General features: G+C 42.9%; 1 protein-coding gene across 3 annotated transcripts in view; it reads left to right on the forward strand.

Annotated features, from left to right (window-relative positions):
- Positions 1–15,381, forward strand: part of LOC125761478 (protein Optix-like) — a 61,786-nt gene extending 46,405 nt beyond the window's left edge. For all 3 annotated transcript variants that reach the window (XM_049422636.1, XM_049422634.1, XM_049422635.1), the window contains exons 4-5: positions 13,667–13,950; positions 14,107–15,381. In XM_049422636.1, the coding sequence (XP_049278593.1) occupies positions 13,667–13,950; positions 14,107–14,954 (1,132 nt within the window). In that variant the 3' untranslated portion in view covers positions 14,955–15,381. The remainder of the gene's footprint in view (positions 1–13,666; positions 13,951–14,106) is intronic.
- Positions 15,382–16,032: the final 651 nt, after the last annotated feature.

Here is a 16,032-nt window from a genome sequence, read left to right on the forward strand (position 1 = left end):
GATGATGTTGTTATGGAAATTGAAGTCAGTCAGTGCAGAATCGACTTTTAACGCTAACGAATTTACAGCGAAGGGAAGTTACAGCGTGTTACAGGGAAACTCCGAATCAAGAAATGTTATTTGATAAAAATGTTTCCCATTTCGATTCGCAATTGTAATGGTTTACGGCTAAGGCGACCACGGGGGTGGTTGCTTCAATGTACCGTTCGAAGCCCTTATGCTGTGTCGTCTAAGGTGAACAAGATAGGAAGCAAAAGAAAGAAGGAAACAAAAACCTCCCGCAGTCTCTTCTGCTAGTCAGTCAGCGTGGGTACACAAAACCATTTGATGCTGAGTTTGTTTACACAGGGGGAAATGATCGATCCCTTTGCTATTGTTGCAATGGGGGAAAGCGTAGGAAAAGTGATTTGGTACAACATTTGATGAACAATGAAACAATTATTGTCCAGTTTGTTTGAGTGTTGGCTAGGGCTTTGCAACAAGAAGTAGACCATTATCCGGCCTGGAGTGGTGGATAGTAATCTTAGAGGTGTGATGATACTTTGAGACGATTTGTGCTGATTTATGTTAAACATTAAGAATGTATTGTAGGATGAAGTGATTTAATTTGTTTTGATTAAAGTATGGAAACGGAAGCGTTACAATGCTATAATATAGGTATTATACTTAACGTTAAAAGAGATAAGTAATTATAGCAACTTTATGGCACAAATTTAACGAAATTTTCATATAATTACAACTAGAGATATTCTGGACAAAAGGGAGATACAGGAGGAAGATTATCAAGAGACAAGACAAAAATTCAAAAATTCTCAAAAAGTTGTAAAAGTTTGTAGTTTCTGATAGACAAATGTTTGAACAAAATTTTTGAAACAATTTTGTGTCCAATATAGCCTCAAATTTTGGGTAAAAATCACTTAACACATTCTTGTTTAAATGAACACATAATTTTATATTATTGGCCTTTGGCTGTGGGCATTTAATGTTATGTTAAACTTTAAAAATTAAAAATTGTTTTCATTGTATGCTTCGGTGTTAAACATTAAAAATTAAACCACATAGCAGTAACAAAGTTTAAACACTTTCCCCCGTTGACCGGTTCTGAATATTCCCTTAATAATTATAATGAAGAGAATTTTTGGTAAGAATTTGCAGGGCAAAATGATTTTATATGACTTTATTATTGTTTCCAAATGTTCTTCTGCGTTCGGAACTTGCGCCCATGTGACGTTACAGCTTGACGTACATGCGACGTACGAAAGTGATATTAAAACCACAGCAAAAAAACCATTTGTTTCTTTTATATTTTTTGTTGTTGCTTCCAAATCGCAAATGAGGCATACCAAAACGAAAGATGGCACTTCATCCGTGGTGTCCGTTTGTGGATAGGGTATAATTATTACAAATAATCTTCCAGCAAGCAGGCAGTCAAATTCTTTGCGGCAGTGCACCACCACTGACCACAAGCAAAAAAGCAAAGCCGAAAGCAAAAAAACGCATCGTGAGCGCGAAAAACATTCCGGTTGCAGAATATTTGTCATTCGTTTTTGTGCCGCGGCAAACAAAGTTTCGGCTCTTTGGTGGCAGTGCACAGCTCCATCGTGGTATTTGTGAACCGCCGAATCGCTCGCGTCAGCTACGGGGCAGGCTTAAAATATTTTTATCACTTTATAATTTTAACCTTTAAAAAATATAAACGTCAAAGCGTTCGACCGCAGGTTTTTGATGGCATCATTTTCAGCGACCGCTCAAAAGTGCGCGGTAAAATGGTTCCAAGACCAATCATTCGATGCATTCGGGCAGCGGGCTGTACCAAAATTCCTCTGCACCACGATACAAACCGGCCGAAGGTCGGTCATGGGAGAAACCTTCCCCCCCTGGTTCTCCACGGTAAGGGTTTTATTGCGAGCAAATGAAATGTTCGCAGTTCGGCCACAAACACTCGCATCCTTGGCGAATGCGCGAACAAGGAATGAATTTCCGTTTTAATTACTTTGCCGTTCCAGTTGCCATGTTAGGATGGTTGCGAGGTTAAAAATTTCGTGATGTTTTCTGTGCTTCACGGCTGCACAGACGGTACCGGTGTATGGGTCGCAAACCTTTCGTTCGGTGCGGAGAATCGTTAGTTGATGAATTCGCAATGAATAAAATTTTATGTTATAGTTATTAGTTAACGCGAACATGCTGGTGCGCTGCGACGTTAGTCCCGTTTAGGAAACTGAAACGATCGCCGTTCTCTTCACTGTTCTGCTGTGCTGGGCCAGAATTGGCCATGGCTGCCTGAAGTTGGCAGCGTAATGTGGTTTATAGAGCGGGTTTTGACAAAGTGCAGTTACCTTGGTGACAGGTTTTCCCGCCAGCACACGCAGGCAAATGTGCGATTGTCGCCATCGTTTAGATTGATGATGTTGTTTTCCCGGTCGTAAATTAGGTCGTATGAAGATACGTGTGTCCTTTTTGGTAGGAACATTGTGATTGCAACCGTGCGCGAAGGTGCGGGTTGGGTTTTGCGAAAACGTTAATGAGTTTGTTTGTGGTTTAGAACGAATCGATGACTATTCCATGTCTTTTTATTTTACAAACTTCTTGGAGAGTCTTGGGTAGAGATACACAATAAAAAGTTAGTTTTTGGAGATTTTTTTAAATAATCAAATCTAAATATTAGTTTTGAAATATTTTGCCGAGAAAGTTCCAAACGCAGGGTTTGCGGAACTCTCTGGAGTTTCATAAGGCATCATTGGAATCTTGAATGTAAGAATAGTAGGAGAAAGGATATTCAAACAAAGAGCTAATGCTTTGTGACTATAATAGGGACATCAGTCCAATGGAGTTTGATAAAACGGCAATAAGCCTTCATAATAAAAATATTAAATTATTTAAAAAAATATTTAAATCCAGTACTTGATGAATCGAATATTTAAAATATCATTATAACAAAAAGACAAAATTTAAAAATTCAATAATTAAGTTATTAAAGTATTAAGTATTAAAAATTTGCCAGAGTAAATCGTAAAAAATAAAAGCTCTCAATAGGTACTGGTTAATTCATCTCCAATTTCGTTAATTCTTGGTAAATTAGTCTGAAACTTCTACCAGCTATGACTGAAACCTGTAACTTCGAGGAGGTGTAATTAAATATAATGCTTTTTAACAATATACTATCTATATACATATCACAGAAGCAAACATGGTCCAATCTACTAACCTTTCAGGTAAATGCGTATCTCCTAACTCTTTCCCGCGCAATTTTCACTAGAGCTGGAACGAGAATTTATTTCAATTATCACGATAAACTGTTTCTGTTTCATCACGCAACCACATTACACACACGCACGGTGCACGTTTTTATCACTCCGTGCAGCATGCATTGTCAGAACACATGAATGAGTCAAGCTGCAACGGTGGAATTTGGGGAATTTTTCGCATCATGTTCTACGGTGGTTATCGACCGCGGTAACATTTGAGTTTTGCAATAAAGCGATAATAACCAGCCAGTGATGGTTGTTTTGTATTGTGAAATGAAAAAATAAAAAAAAAAAAATTCATACATACAACAGGAAGCAGGGTTTACGCGCATTGCACAGCCGAGCAAGGAAAATGATACAAGAAATTAAATACTTTCGCTGTAGCTTTTATTGTAACTGTGTGTTTTTTTTTTCTCTCTTCACACTAAATCGAGTAACATCTTTATCGAGCATTTACAACACGCTGTCGTAAACATAAGTTGGAGGGGGAATTGTGTAAAAAAATTGATCGATAATTTGTGCAACCCTTCACAGAGTATTGCTACATGCTGTGAAGCTGTTGAAAGTGGTTCACTTGTTTATAACATAAAGTTAATTTAAACTATAGGCAGAAGAAGTAATTATTGTTTTAATATTACTGCATCCATTTCTATTCATTACACTTTTGTCTAATGATAGAAACATTCGTGAGTAATGAATGTTTGACCTGTTTACCCATTAACAGCTTCCAGCTGGATGGAAACGATCGCAGATAGGTGTGATCGTATTTCGTAGCAATTCGTTCGAGACACCTACAGTCCGCAGCCAATGCCCACCGAAGGGTTAATTAGCCGTGCATTAGACCCATGCAACTGACCGCGGGAACCGGCACAGTCGTCGAATCGTCGTGGTATCGTTTTCAAATTCACTCCTTTATATCGGTGCCGCCGTGTGAAGTTGTTTTAGGTGCGTGTATGTTTTTTTTTGCGCCAACCAACAGCAGCCAACCGTTTGTATTGCGCCGACGTTCGACACTGGGCAGAGTGGCACAAAGTATGCCCTACCCCGCGCCGGAGATGAGCAGTAGACGGTCGTGGGGTTGTTTGCGCCGCCGCGATCTGCGATCGTTTTTCTTTTCCTGCGCGCGCATACCTGCGAGGCGCATCGGTGCGATACAATACGATACGTGGTAGGAATTCTCTTTCAGGCCGAGGGATGGCAGGGCAGGCTTTGATGCTCCACAATGTTGGATGCTTCGCGGATGTTTCGCGGAAGGTGTCGGCAGACGGTCGGTGTTATGTTGCCGAAGGAGTAATAACTTTATGAAGCCGGATTGTACGAGTGCTATGCGCGGAAACGTGTTTTGTGATAGGTATGATCATTGCTTCTCTCTCTCTCTCTCTCTCTTTCTCTCTGTTTTACGGTCTGTCTCTTTCAACATACACATACACACACATCAAAGTGGGGTGTCGGTATGGTCGGCCCTTTTGGCGGCAGTGTGTGTATCTTCCGACGAACGATCGGGGTTCAATTTCCCTGGGATGGGTCGATTCCAGCGATACTCCCGAGGGCGCCAAATCCCACCGTAGATCGTCCAATTCCCATCTCTCCATCGGTGATGCCCGTTGCCGCAATGCGCGATAATGATCCTTCGAGCGCGAACACACGCGGCAGGTATCAGTCCGCGGCTTCGGGACGGTTCCGTGGCTAATTATCTTATTAAGTGTAACAATAACTTAATTAATTATTTATATACGTTTCGATACAGCAATTGCCGACCGCAAAACGGATCCGCGTTTTAACCCGTTGCCCGAACGAGAAAAGTGATCCATGGTGAAGTAGGTTGTGTCGATGATACCGCTGGCTGGTCAATTTCCAATATCCCCGGGAGAGCATGAAGAGTAAACACGACCGTAATGATGTCCGTCAGTTTTATGATGAATGTGCACGGTGCTGCCGCCTGGGTTGGTCAAAGATCGGCTTCTATCGGTTCAAAAGATCGTCCTCGCCGCATGGTATGGTGGCCCCGGTTAATGACTGTAACGCTCGGAGAGTCGCGCGAGACCGAAACGCGAATGATTGATCCGATGTGGTTGCCACACCGCCCGTGGTCGAGATACGGAACACGGAGCGGGAAGATTGGTGGTAATTCCCCACCGGGCAACTAACACCTTTGTTACCCGCGCGTCCAAAGCCGAGTTAAGACGTTAAGAGGTGGCGAATAGGGTATAGAACAAAAAAACAAACCCCCCCCCCCCCCCCCCCCCCTGGTAACAAACCATCCAAAGCGAGAAAGTAATACCCTGGCAGCGTCAGTGACGGTGAATTAACCGTGACCGGGCCGGGGTCGACCACAGTTTGCCAAGCATTGGGATTTTGTACATACATTGTGGTTCGGTGTGGCCACAGTTTGAAGTGGGTAACCCCTTTGGCCCCGGCTTTTGTTGGCCTTCGTGGCCGAAGATAATAAAGTCATTAGTGTGACGTTTTGGCGTTGGTTCGATGCGCGATCCAAGATCCTGAAAGTAGCCGTTTTGTGGAACGGCACATCCGTACCGTGTACAATTAACGGTGGTGTATGCGGTGGCCATGAAAGAGCGGAAGATGTGTTGTGTATGAGTAGAATATAAAAATAATATGAGTATATCATATGGTAAAGTTTGGTGTTGGGTTAATGTTATTCAAATAATCTCGGGCTAATTTTTAAATCCAAATCTCAAGAATCAAGAATGATTCTCAAGAATTACTCTGAATTTCGTTTATTAAAATTATACATTCTTTAAAAACATACATGATTATCTGAAAACTCTATAATTTTCAAAGATTTTTTTTATATTAATGGAATTAAGTTCAAATAATTGGATAAAATTAAAAACTTGATAAGACTATGATACTTTCGAAATTCTTGATTCTTCAGAGATTACCAAACTTTGAATATTTTGAGAGTCGTCTTATGATTCGGATCTTTTGTGAGTCCTCTTATAATTTGAATCTTTTGAAAATCTTCTCATGACTCAAATATTTGAAGTCATCATGAGTCCTCGCATGATTCAAAACGTGTGAGAATCGACTCATAATTAAAATCTTTTGAGCCACCTCATGATTCGCATGACTCTTCTTTCAATGTTTATATGAAAAATATTTTTAAGATCATAAGATTCATATAGCACAACTCTAGGATACAGAATAAGTAGACGAGGTATTACCAAACATTGGGTTGACCATTTGGTTTGAGGCAATAAACTTACCCGATTGTGCTTGAAGTATGATCCTTATTTATATCCTTATTGGACACCAAAGGAATGATTGTCGTTTACTCTATTGCTTTCGAGAAAAAAGCAATTATGAGTCTCATCAGAATTGTTGTTCAACATGGTTGGTTACATGGTTAAATTGCTCCTCAGGTATCACAAAAATCTCAACCAGCAGATGGTGTGCGATGGTATATAAAATGTAACACAGACACAGTAAAACCACTGTGTTCCACTTCTTCCCATCAACTGATACAGTGCACAGCTGCAGGGGAAGTAACTCATCTAGCTCATCCTTTCGGAACAACTTCGTTACTCATTATTCCTGTGTAATGCAGTGAAACGGTTAGATTTCCCCGAAGCATCGCTCCAAACTGGCAAACTGGGGCCGGTTTCGACTTCGTTTGTGGCTTAATTCGATAACGGTTAAATTTGTCTCCAAGCGTCTGTGCGGTACAATGGTTCAAGCAGCGGACCGAACTACATACCACCAGATCCATGTCTAGGTTAGACGACGGTCCTGCCCAAGGGCATCCTGGTCCGTTAGCTTTCGATTCAAGGACTTTAGCCAAACACTGCGCTACGGTGGGGGTGGCTTTTGGACGAGTTCGAAACCACGGCACGAGAAGAGGGTGCAACTTCTCGAAAGAACTTCCGGGGAGACGATTATCGTCGCGACCGGCACGGGTAAGCACAGGCCCCGAAGCGAGCAAAGTGATGACTTCCTGTCAGACCCGATGCACCCGAACATGTGCGCCCCCGATTCCGATTTAACCATCGTCGAAATGAACAAGCTGGGATTTTAATTTTTCACGCTAATTTATATTCATTATTCGGTAATGCTTTAACGATTCGATTCCATTACCCAGCGAACGGGCGCGCGCGCGCGCTGGTTTTGCGTAGGCTGGTTTTATGCTGCAGGTGCCGATTGCCTGCCACCCGGCTTCGCCAGTCGCCATCCCGGTGCCCTTCTTCCGGGCGTGCAAGCTGAAGGCGTGAAATAATGGCTCTATTGTTGTACAAATTAAGTTTAGCTGTAAATATATTCAAATATTTGGCTAACCGGTTGGTAACCGCCGAAGCAAGCACATTCAGAAGTTGTCAAGACATCACCACTCGGTTGCTGATGATGATGCCGTTGTTGATGGTGGTTTGATGAAAACCGACGAGGGTGCACGCCAGGGCTGATGTAACAGACCCAAAGACAAGGGTGGAAAAATGGAACAATCGAGTATTATAAAATGAAGGGAAAAACGAGAATCAACAATATTATGATTATTGAATCAAATCTGGCCCGAAATGTACCGGGATGGATAGGTTTTTTGTATGGCAGTATGTTAGGGGCCTCGTTGAATTGAATTTCCTTTTTTATGTGTGTTTTTCTGTATGTATACCATGTCATAGGAAGTGGAGCAAACCCTTGGCTTAGTTTTTGGACAATGATGATGAGTCGATGTTTTTGCGATTGTTTCACTTTGAGTTTAATTTAACCTGTGTATGTGAAATGTTATTTAGATTTTTTTGTTCAAAAAGACAAATTTCCATTGAAGATATCATTCGAATGAAGCCCCATGTGAGCATTAAACATCCATCACACGTGTCACAACGATGGATAAAATTTCACAGAGATCCAGGAGATCAGTTTTTGAACCACGTGACTGTTACTCGCCTCAAGATGAAGGGCTTCGTGGTAGTTTTGGGTGGTTTTTTTTGTTGTTCTTCTCAACTTGAAAACCATCGTACTTTCGATATTCAATTACCCTTTTTCCCATCGTAACCGGTCGAAAGGGCTCGAGGGCTGGCGAAAGATTTCCTTAACTTTTTTTTTACGTGCGAAATAACTGACGAGACAGCAGGGTTATACATGACCGTTCGAGCATGAGTATATCGATGCCTGGTACGTGGCAGTGTAAAGAAAATTTTGTCATTCGATAGCTGGACCTGTTGGACGATGTGGTTTGAGGTGAAATGTAGGAGAATAGATGCGAAAAGGGTGAAAATCATACGACAAATAACTTGGATTACAGGAGTGAGAAGGTTTGACATAGGAATACTTAAATTGTACGACAAATTGTACTTTTGCACATGATTATAAAACAATTTAATACTTAAATAATTGCTTTCATTTAAAAAAAATGGATATGATAAACAAGGATTTAATTCATATAATTTCCTAACAGCAATTACATCCCTCTATAGCTCTCGTCTGTTGACCACACGCTACTCAACTATATGGTCTTTGTCATACGACAAAATACTGCCTTGGTAAACACTTACGAGCAAGCCACGAGCAACTTTTGCATTCCTTGATGACCGAAGACATAATCGGTATAACAACACGCACGCACCACTCGAGAACCTAATCGTTCGTCCGGGATTGTAAAGACCCATTACACAGGGTTGGTTGGTTGTGTTGTTGATTGATTCGAGAATGGTTTTGCAATCAATCGACCACTCCGAGTGGCGGTTCGTTGTTTGGGACAAGTCAGAGACATCGTTGTTTGCGCCGACGGTAGTAATGATGATTGCAAGCAGATCCCACTCGATAGGTATTACCATCGCAGGATATATGTGAATGCTATGGTCGGCCATCGCGCCCCGTAAGCGATTCCCACCGAGATACAATATCCGTCCAACCAATCTTGGAGATACAACAGTACAGAAGGTTCGTTTATTTAGTTCAATTCGTTCTCTTTTTTTTATTGTTGTAAGCTTAACCGTCCAAATGGGTGGTAACGAAGTTTCCCTGTTGGCAAACAATTCGTTCGCTCCATTTTGCGAACGATTTGCAACGAATTGCTGGGGTGGAGAGATGCGTTTCCAGGTGCTACGAATGTGGAAGCTAAGGTGAGCAAATATTTGGTGGTATATTTTGTTAGCATAACCTGTGTACCGCGTGCAGATTGCCATCGAGTAGTCGAGGTCGACGATGACCATTTGATTCGAGATGCCTTACGGGAAATCGATTGCTTCCAATGTCGTACCTTTCTCGACAGTACATTTGTGCCCCAAAGCTGTACTTTGGAGATGGTTGTGGAGTAAGGTTGTGGAGTTTGGGGTTTTGTAATATTACCACCAATCAAGCGATTATTACTTCCTGGTCAGATATGTTCAGTTTTAGAAAAATGGACAGGGACTGGGTAATTCACGAGCATGAAACAGGTTTTTTTTCTGTTCGCAAAAGGGTCCCCGTTTATTAAATGAGGGTGAATAGAGGAACTATCATACAATATAATTCGATCGATAGCTCCATAACATGTGTTGCCCATTAGCGAGGGACGCGAAGAGACAATTGCGCATTGCAAAGCCGACAAACGGAGGTTCCTTTACATACGTCCATGGCCGTACAAAGTCTTGCTGACGAGCCTTGAACCGAGCGACAGTATCCTCTGCTGTTTTTGGGTGGCTTATGTTTGTTTGTTCTTGTCTTGAACCACATTTGCGCCGCTACCAATAATTCCTTCCCAGCGTCCGGGAATGATGATGTTCGTATGGTTCGCGGATTGCTTTCAAGGATGTGGCCGCTGCTGTTTTGTTGTTTTGTGCCTGTTTGTACTGTTCACTTGCAATTTTATGCGTCATTGCTTGAGGCTACCTTTGTTTGTCTGCGCTTCTGCCGCTTGTGTGCAACTCACTCCCATTGTGCACAATGTCGTCCTTGTGGTGTGTTTAAATAAGCATTTTAACCCTTTTGCGTTTCGCTGTCCGGTTTTTTTGTTGTGTCGGTCGGGGAAACGCTTCAATTCAATTATCATTAAATGTAGGTGATGGGTATGGTTCCCGGTACCACTGTTAAGCTTGAGGGGTAATAATATACGCCACATCAGATATGTTCATCCCTTTCGCTCCTACAAGCAGTGTCGCTCGAAGGATGCGGGATAGAGTTTCTTTCGGACCAAAAAAAGGGGTTGTTCGATGTGTTAAAACCACGTGTTGGAAAACAGGAATATTTGCGAACAGAAACCACACAAAAGGTATTAGCTGGGATACTCTCATATCAAACACTCGGTGACAGGAAGCTAAACACAAGCTATCACCTAACACACATTTAATTCGCGTTTCGTACACCCGAATGAACGACAGGGTAAAAGATCAACACCAACACTTACTCACCCACCCGGTTAATAAGATCTAACAGGGATGGGCCCTTTGGATGCAGCTGCCCCTAAAGGGGTTGTTTGGTACTGCTCGAAGGGAGCCTAATGTTTGCCAAAACTCACCATTCCAAGTACGATCGCGTGAAAAATCATATCTCACAAACTCAAGCCTCAATTTGTCATAATTGTCATAACCCGAACTTCCTTCCCTATTCAAATCGTTTCCCTTTCTGGCTCATTTGTCGTTTTGTTGCGTGCATTGAAATTAGCATACCTTATTGAATTTTGTGACGGTTGGTGTTTATTTTGATTCCATCATTAATTGCATCGGGTTAGATACTTACGTGGGATTGCTTTAGCATCATTACCATATGATAGAAGCGCTCATCTGCCACAACTTAGTTGGGAGTGGAGTGGTATTTCTTTTAAATATTATCCTCTGATTGGTTGGATGGTAACATTTTAAACTGAAGCTGCAGGAATAAGTTTATGCTTGTTCTTTGCATATTTGAATGTTAATTTAGGCTAAATTTAAATAGTGTCCCCTACGAGTATAGGACGATATCGATTTCCCGCATGCTATGACACTTCTTTTCTTTTCCACGAACGCCCGAAAAACGTACGGAAGCGTGGGATAATGCAGTTTTCCTGCCATTTAGCACTGGAAACCATTCCCGTACTGATGGCCAAGGATCGAGTACGGTCATACAGATAGGTGGATCCGGATTCGTAAGTAATTCGATCCGAGAGTGAACCGTATCAAAACGTCAGAACAGAACGATGCCATCTCCATACGACACGACGGGCATTGGTTTCGTTGCTTATACGCTTATCATTTCGCTTTTGTCTGCCCCGTTCTACGGATAAGTATGTTTGTTGATGTTTTCTTCGCTCTAGCGGTGAGTGGAAACAGTTTGTTTAGGATTAAGACTTTGTTGTTTTTTTGTGTGTATCTTCTAAGTATGTTTTTTTTGTTGTTGTCCCTCCTTACGTTCCTGTCACGGTTGTACCGCTTTGTGGGGATCGTTGCTGTGGGCGAAAGGAAGGATGCTGGAGGGTTTAAAACTTTTCTCTTGTCTTGTTACTCGATGTAAAATGGAAGAATGCATTAAGCGCCAGCGCATCAACACACATGGACCGTCTTGTGGGCCCGTGGCGTCTTAATGACGGGTTGAGTTGGTTTGGATATTTCCGAACCGAAGCTGACAGCTGCCAAACAACTGGGACATCGCATTGATACAGTGACAGCTTACTTCCTCGTTTTGTTCGATATTTAAATGTTACTGCTGCTTTGGCCCTATTAGTTGGCCTTACTAATTTAAGCTTCACATACGGAGTTGGAGTAAGATTTCTTTACCAAAAGAAAGCATTAATGATGGAACGTCTATTAATTTTTGTTGTTCTCAGAACAAAACTGAGTTGAGCATCTTGAATTCTTCAAGCATTGCCCATAAGTTAAAAATTCTTCTTGAAAGTCAACCACGAATAGTATTAAATTTCTGTGGCACATTCCAGGAAAATATCAACCACGTCCTGACCAAATATAGCGCGATGCGAACCAAACACACGAAACCACAAAACTACGGTTCTCAATAGCATATTTGCGTTTTTTTCTTCTCCCATTGCTCAAGGACCTTCATCCTGATGCTAGTGTCACTCGTGTACGATGACCGTGTGTAATGATGCTTTCCTCTGCAGTATCCCAATGCTTTGTCTGTGTCTCTCCCGGCCAGACAGTTGAGCTACATTACACGTCGTATGGCAAACATACAGGACGAAAGTGTCTGCACCTTTGACCGTGGAGTTGGGATTTTGGGTGATTTTCTTTTTTGTTCGGTGAGTGAGAAGCAGAAGAAAGGACACCTATTAAATCCAAGTGTGTAAATATAGACGTACAGTATTTTCATTTCCGGCGCCATCCATCCCAACGTCCCCGGGTTGTACCGGTCATAGGGTAAGATCTCGAGCAGAGCAAACGCTTCTTGATGGATGGCGTTGGATTGACGTTCTCAATGGAGTGATGGTGCACGATATTTAGCTGATGGGTTCATCATTTGCTGGAGCATGGTGTCACGTCTCTTGGTGCCTTTTTCCTTTTTTTCCCAACGTGGTTTTCCGATTGTGGCATTATTATTGAGACGATTTTTCGCTTCTCTTTCTTACTACAGATTTATTGAATTTATGTTGAAAAATATTAATACTGTTTGCCAAGTATTGCAGTTCGATTTTTGGTTGCGATATAGTTATACCTGATATCTTGTAAATTCTGTATAACATATTCCTATACGTTAAAATATATCCAATATCTCAATATACCTAACAGATTCATTGACTATTTAGGTATATTACCAGTAATTATGTTTTCTAATCATAAGATTTCAAAGGTTACATATCTGGTCTCCAAAAACTAACGTCCAAAATGGTGTACAGTGTCAGCATGTAATTCCTACTGTCAAACATCAGGCACCCAAAAGACCTAACGTACAGATCTCCTTACGCAGCATGGCGTCAGTAAGAGGGAACCTCATATTAAAGTATATGACACTGCAAGTTCTCCATGTGTCCGGGCGTCCGTGTGTTGTAGGTCGAAATAACCTGACCCATTCGAAACGAGGTCTTAGGCTCACCGGCAACTTCCTGCGTTGTGGTCTACGGTCTGCCACCTCGGTGCTGGCACCTCGCATCTTGTTTGTCTCGTCTCGAGAGGCAGATTATTGTCTTTGGCATTTTAGGATCGTCAGGGATATTGCTATTAAGCAGGAGTAACATAAAAGATGCACAAAGAAAAAAAAAGCAGAAAAACCCACCGGTGGTCGTGGTAAAGGGGTGCCCAGCCCAAAAGCCCAGAGACGACCATCAATGGTGAAGATTAACCGATTTCGAGCAAACCAAAATTATGGGCTAAACCGTGCGAGTGCTCCCAAGACAGCGTTGTGTGCTGCCTGCGCATTGGCCAGTTGTGTGGGACGATTATTAAATGACATGAAATTTTCTTTTCCTCACTCTCTTACCATACCTTCCAAAGCACAGTAATTTGAACTAGTTTTCTTTACGTTTTTGCTTTCTTCTCACTTCTCGTGCTACAATTCTCTAGACACAACCAGCCACCACTATCGGGATCGGGATCCTCATCACTGACGCCCAGACGTGGCGATGGACCACTGTCACCAACGGACACGGATTCCGATTCGGACATTTCGCTCGGTACACACTCTCCAGTTCCTAGTATGTCGATGCAGCACAGTCCCAGCTCACTGCCCGGCTCTAGTGAGGATCGGCTGCATGATGAGCGGGATCGGGAGAAGGACTTCCGGAATAGTTTCGCCTCGCTGCATTCCTTCCGCTTTGGCGACCATCTTACGGGCGGTTTGTTACCTGGTAAGTAGTGCGTCTGCACATCGAACAACAACACTTTAGGTACAAAAGAAGTACGAGAGTGGAAGTGTTTAGTTACCACCCAAAAATGGAAAAGGATTTTCATTGATTTTTTGTGTTTTGTCATCGATTTTTTTGTACCTTTTGCCCATTCCTTAGGTTCGTTCAACAGTAGATTCATGCCTTATCGTCTGGGCGATCATTCGCCACCGATCAACACCCACTCACCCCCGATCGGTTTGACACACCTGCCTCTCACTCCTACCGTGCTTCGACCACAGCCTCACCTGCCCCACTCGCTGGCCGTTAGTGCGGCATCCCTGAGCGCGTCCGGTGTGGCAAATGCCGGAGTCCTCACGACAGTTGTCAGTATGAGCGATTCGCCCGGTAGCAATAGCAGTGCCACGACCGCATCTCTCACGAATGTCCCTGCCCCAACCAGCGCCACCACCCCTACCCTGTCCGGTGGTACAGCGAGCAGTTCCCTTAAGGATCTGCAGCATCCTAGCGATTTGTCGTCGAGCGATCACCGTCCAGGGACTCCCAGCTCGGTAGGAAGCAACAACAATAACAATAGTGCCAGTGGTGGTACACCGACCGCTACGAACGGAACCAGTAACGCACCACCAGCCTCTTTAATGCAGCCAATGTCACCGTTGAGAATACGGGTCAGTTCTCCGTCGCGATTGAATGCGGAACTGCTGCACCACACGGCAGCAGCTGCAGCAGCCGCAGCAGCAGCGGCAGCGTCCAGTCAGCCACCGCAGCACCATTCGCTGTCGTTGCTACATCCGCACCATCCACTGCACGTGCATCATCCTCATGCGCACCTTCCACACCATGCGCACCAGACGCATGCACACCATCATGCGGCGGCTTTGACGGCGGCCAGCATGATGAACGGACTGAACGCCAGTGGCATCGTTCGGATCGTGCCGGGCACCACTACAACCTCGCTGATCCATCGGCCCTTCTCACCGTCCCCCAAGCCGAAGGAAGCGTCGTGATAAACGTCGCCTTGTGGTACACCGAACCGCCAAAGCTAGCGATCGATCTGACGCGTGACGCTGCGTGTGAGTTGACAGGAGATGAAAGGGTTTTTTTTGGGGAAAAGTGTCACCTTGATGTAGCTAACTGGGAGAAACAGTCACAAGCAACAATAGTAGCAGCAACGCTGGCAACGCAGTCTAGTAACTAGAGCAATGTATATGTAACTACACCTAGTAACAGGAAAAAAGACACGCAAGGTTTCCGCAAACGGACACTTCCGAAAATTTGAAACAAAGACAAGAGGCGTAAGATGAAAATGACATAGCAGGCCAAAAATTGTGCAGTACGAACAGTGTGTTGTTGCTTCTAGGTTTCCGCTTACAAGCCTAGCTATGGGGGGCCATCGCAATACAGCGGCACGCACGAACAGATGCTGTGTCAGATGGCGCGAGTGGAGAGGCGTCTGTGTCGTTTGACGGAAAATTAGAATCTCTTTTCAGTGGCTTCCTAAATCAATCACTTTCTCTGACGGTAGAGACAAGGCAGGTATTTTTATAACCCCTTTCTTTTTTTGTTTGGAAAAAAGTAATATACGCAGTATTTCAAAATGGCTGTAAAGTTTAATTTAAAATGTGTGTTATTAGTAAAAAAAAACAATTTTTTTTCTTGAAAAGATTTTTTCATACAGGAAGGTCTAATAAAGTGGAGTTTATTTTCAACATTTATATTTTTGTATCCGTTTTATATTTGAACATTGCCAGTCAATTCAAGGGTGATGAGTTTTAAGCGATACTATATTGCTAGCATTTTACCATCGAAGCACAATACAGACCCTTTTCCGACCCTGTTTTCTCACATCGGAAATATATTTTTCTGGAGGGAGAAAGTATATAGAGTTTTTAGTATATAAATCTTCAGTTAGGTAGTCGTATACTACCACACACACACACCTACAAACTCAGTCCAATAACTTCAGCAAACGGACATGCGCACTAGCGAATGGAGCTGTATCCACTTCTTTTCCTGTTGGTGGCACAGTTTTCAATAATGTTCGCCCAGTATGTGTTTGGTGAAGCGTTTGGTAAGCCAAACCGT

The sequence above is a fragment of the Anopheles funestus genome, chromosome 2RL (assembly GCF_943734845.2).
Source record: "Anopheles funestus chromosome 2RL, idAnoFuneDA-416_04, whole genome shotgun sequence".
In the NCBI taxonomy this organism is placed as follows: domain Eukaryota; kingdom Metazoa; phylum Arthropoda; class Insecta; order Diptera; family Culicidae; genus Anopheles; species Anopheles funestus.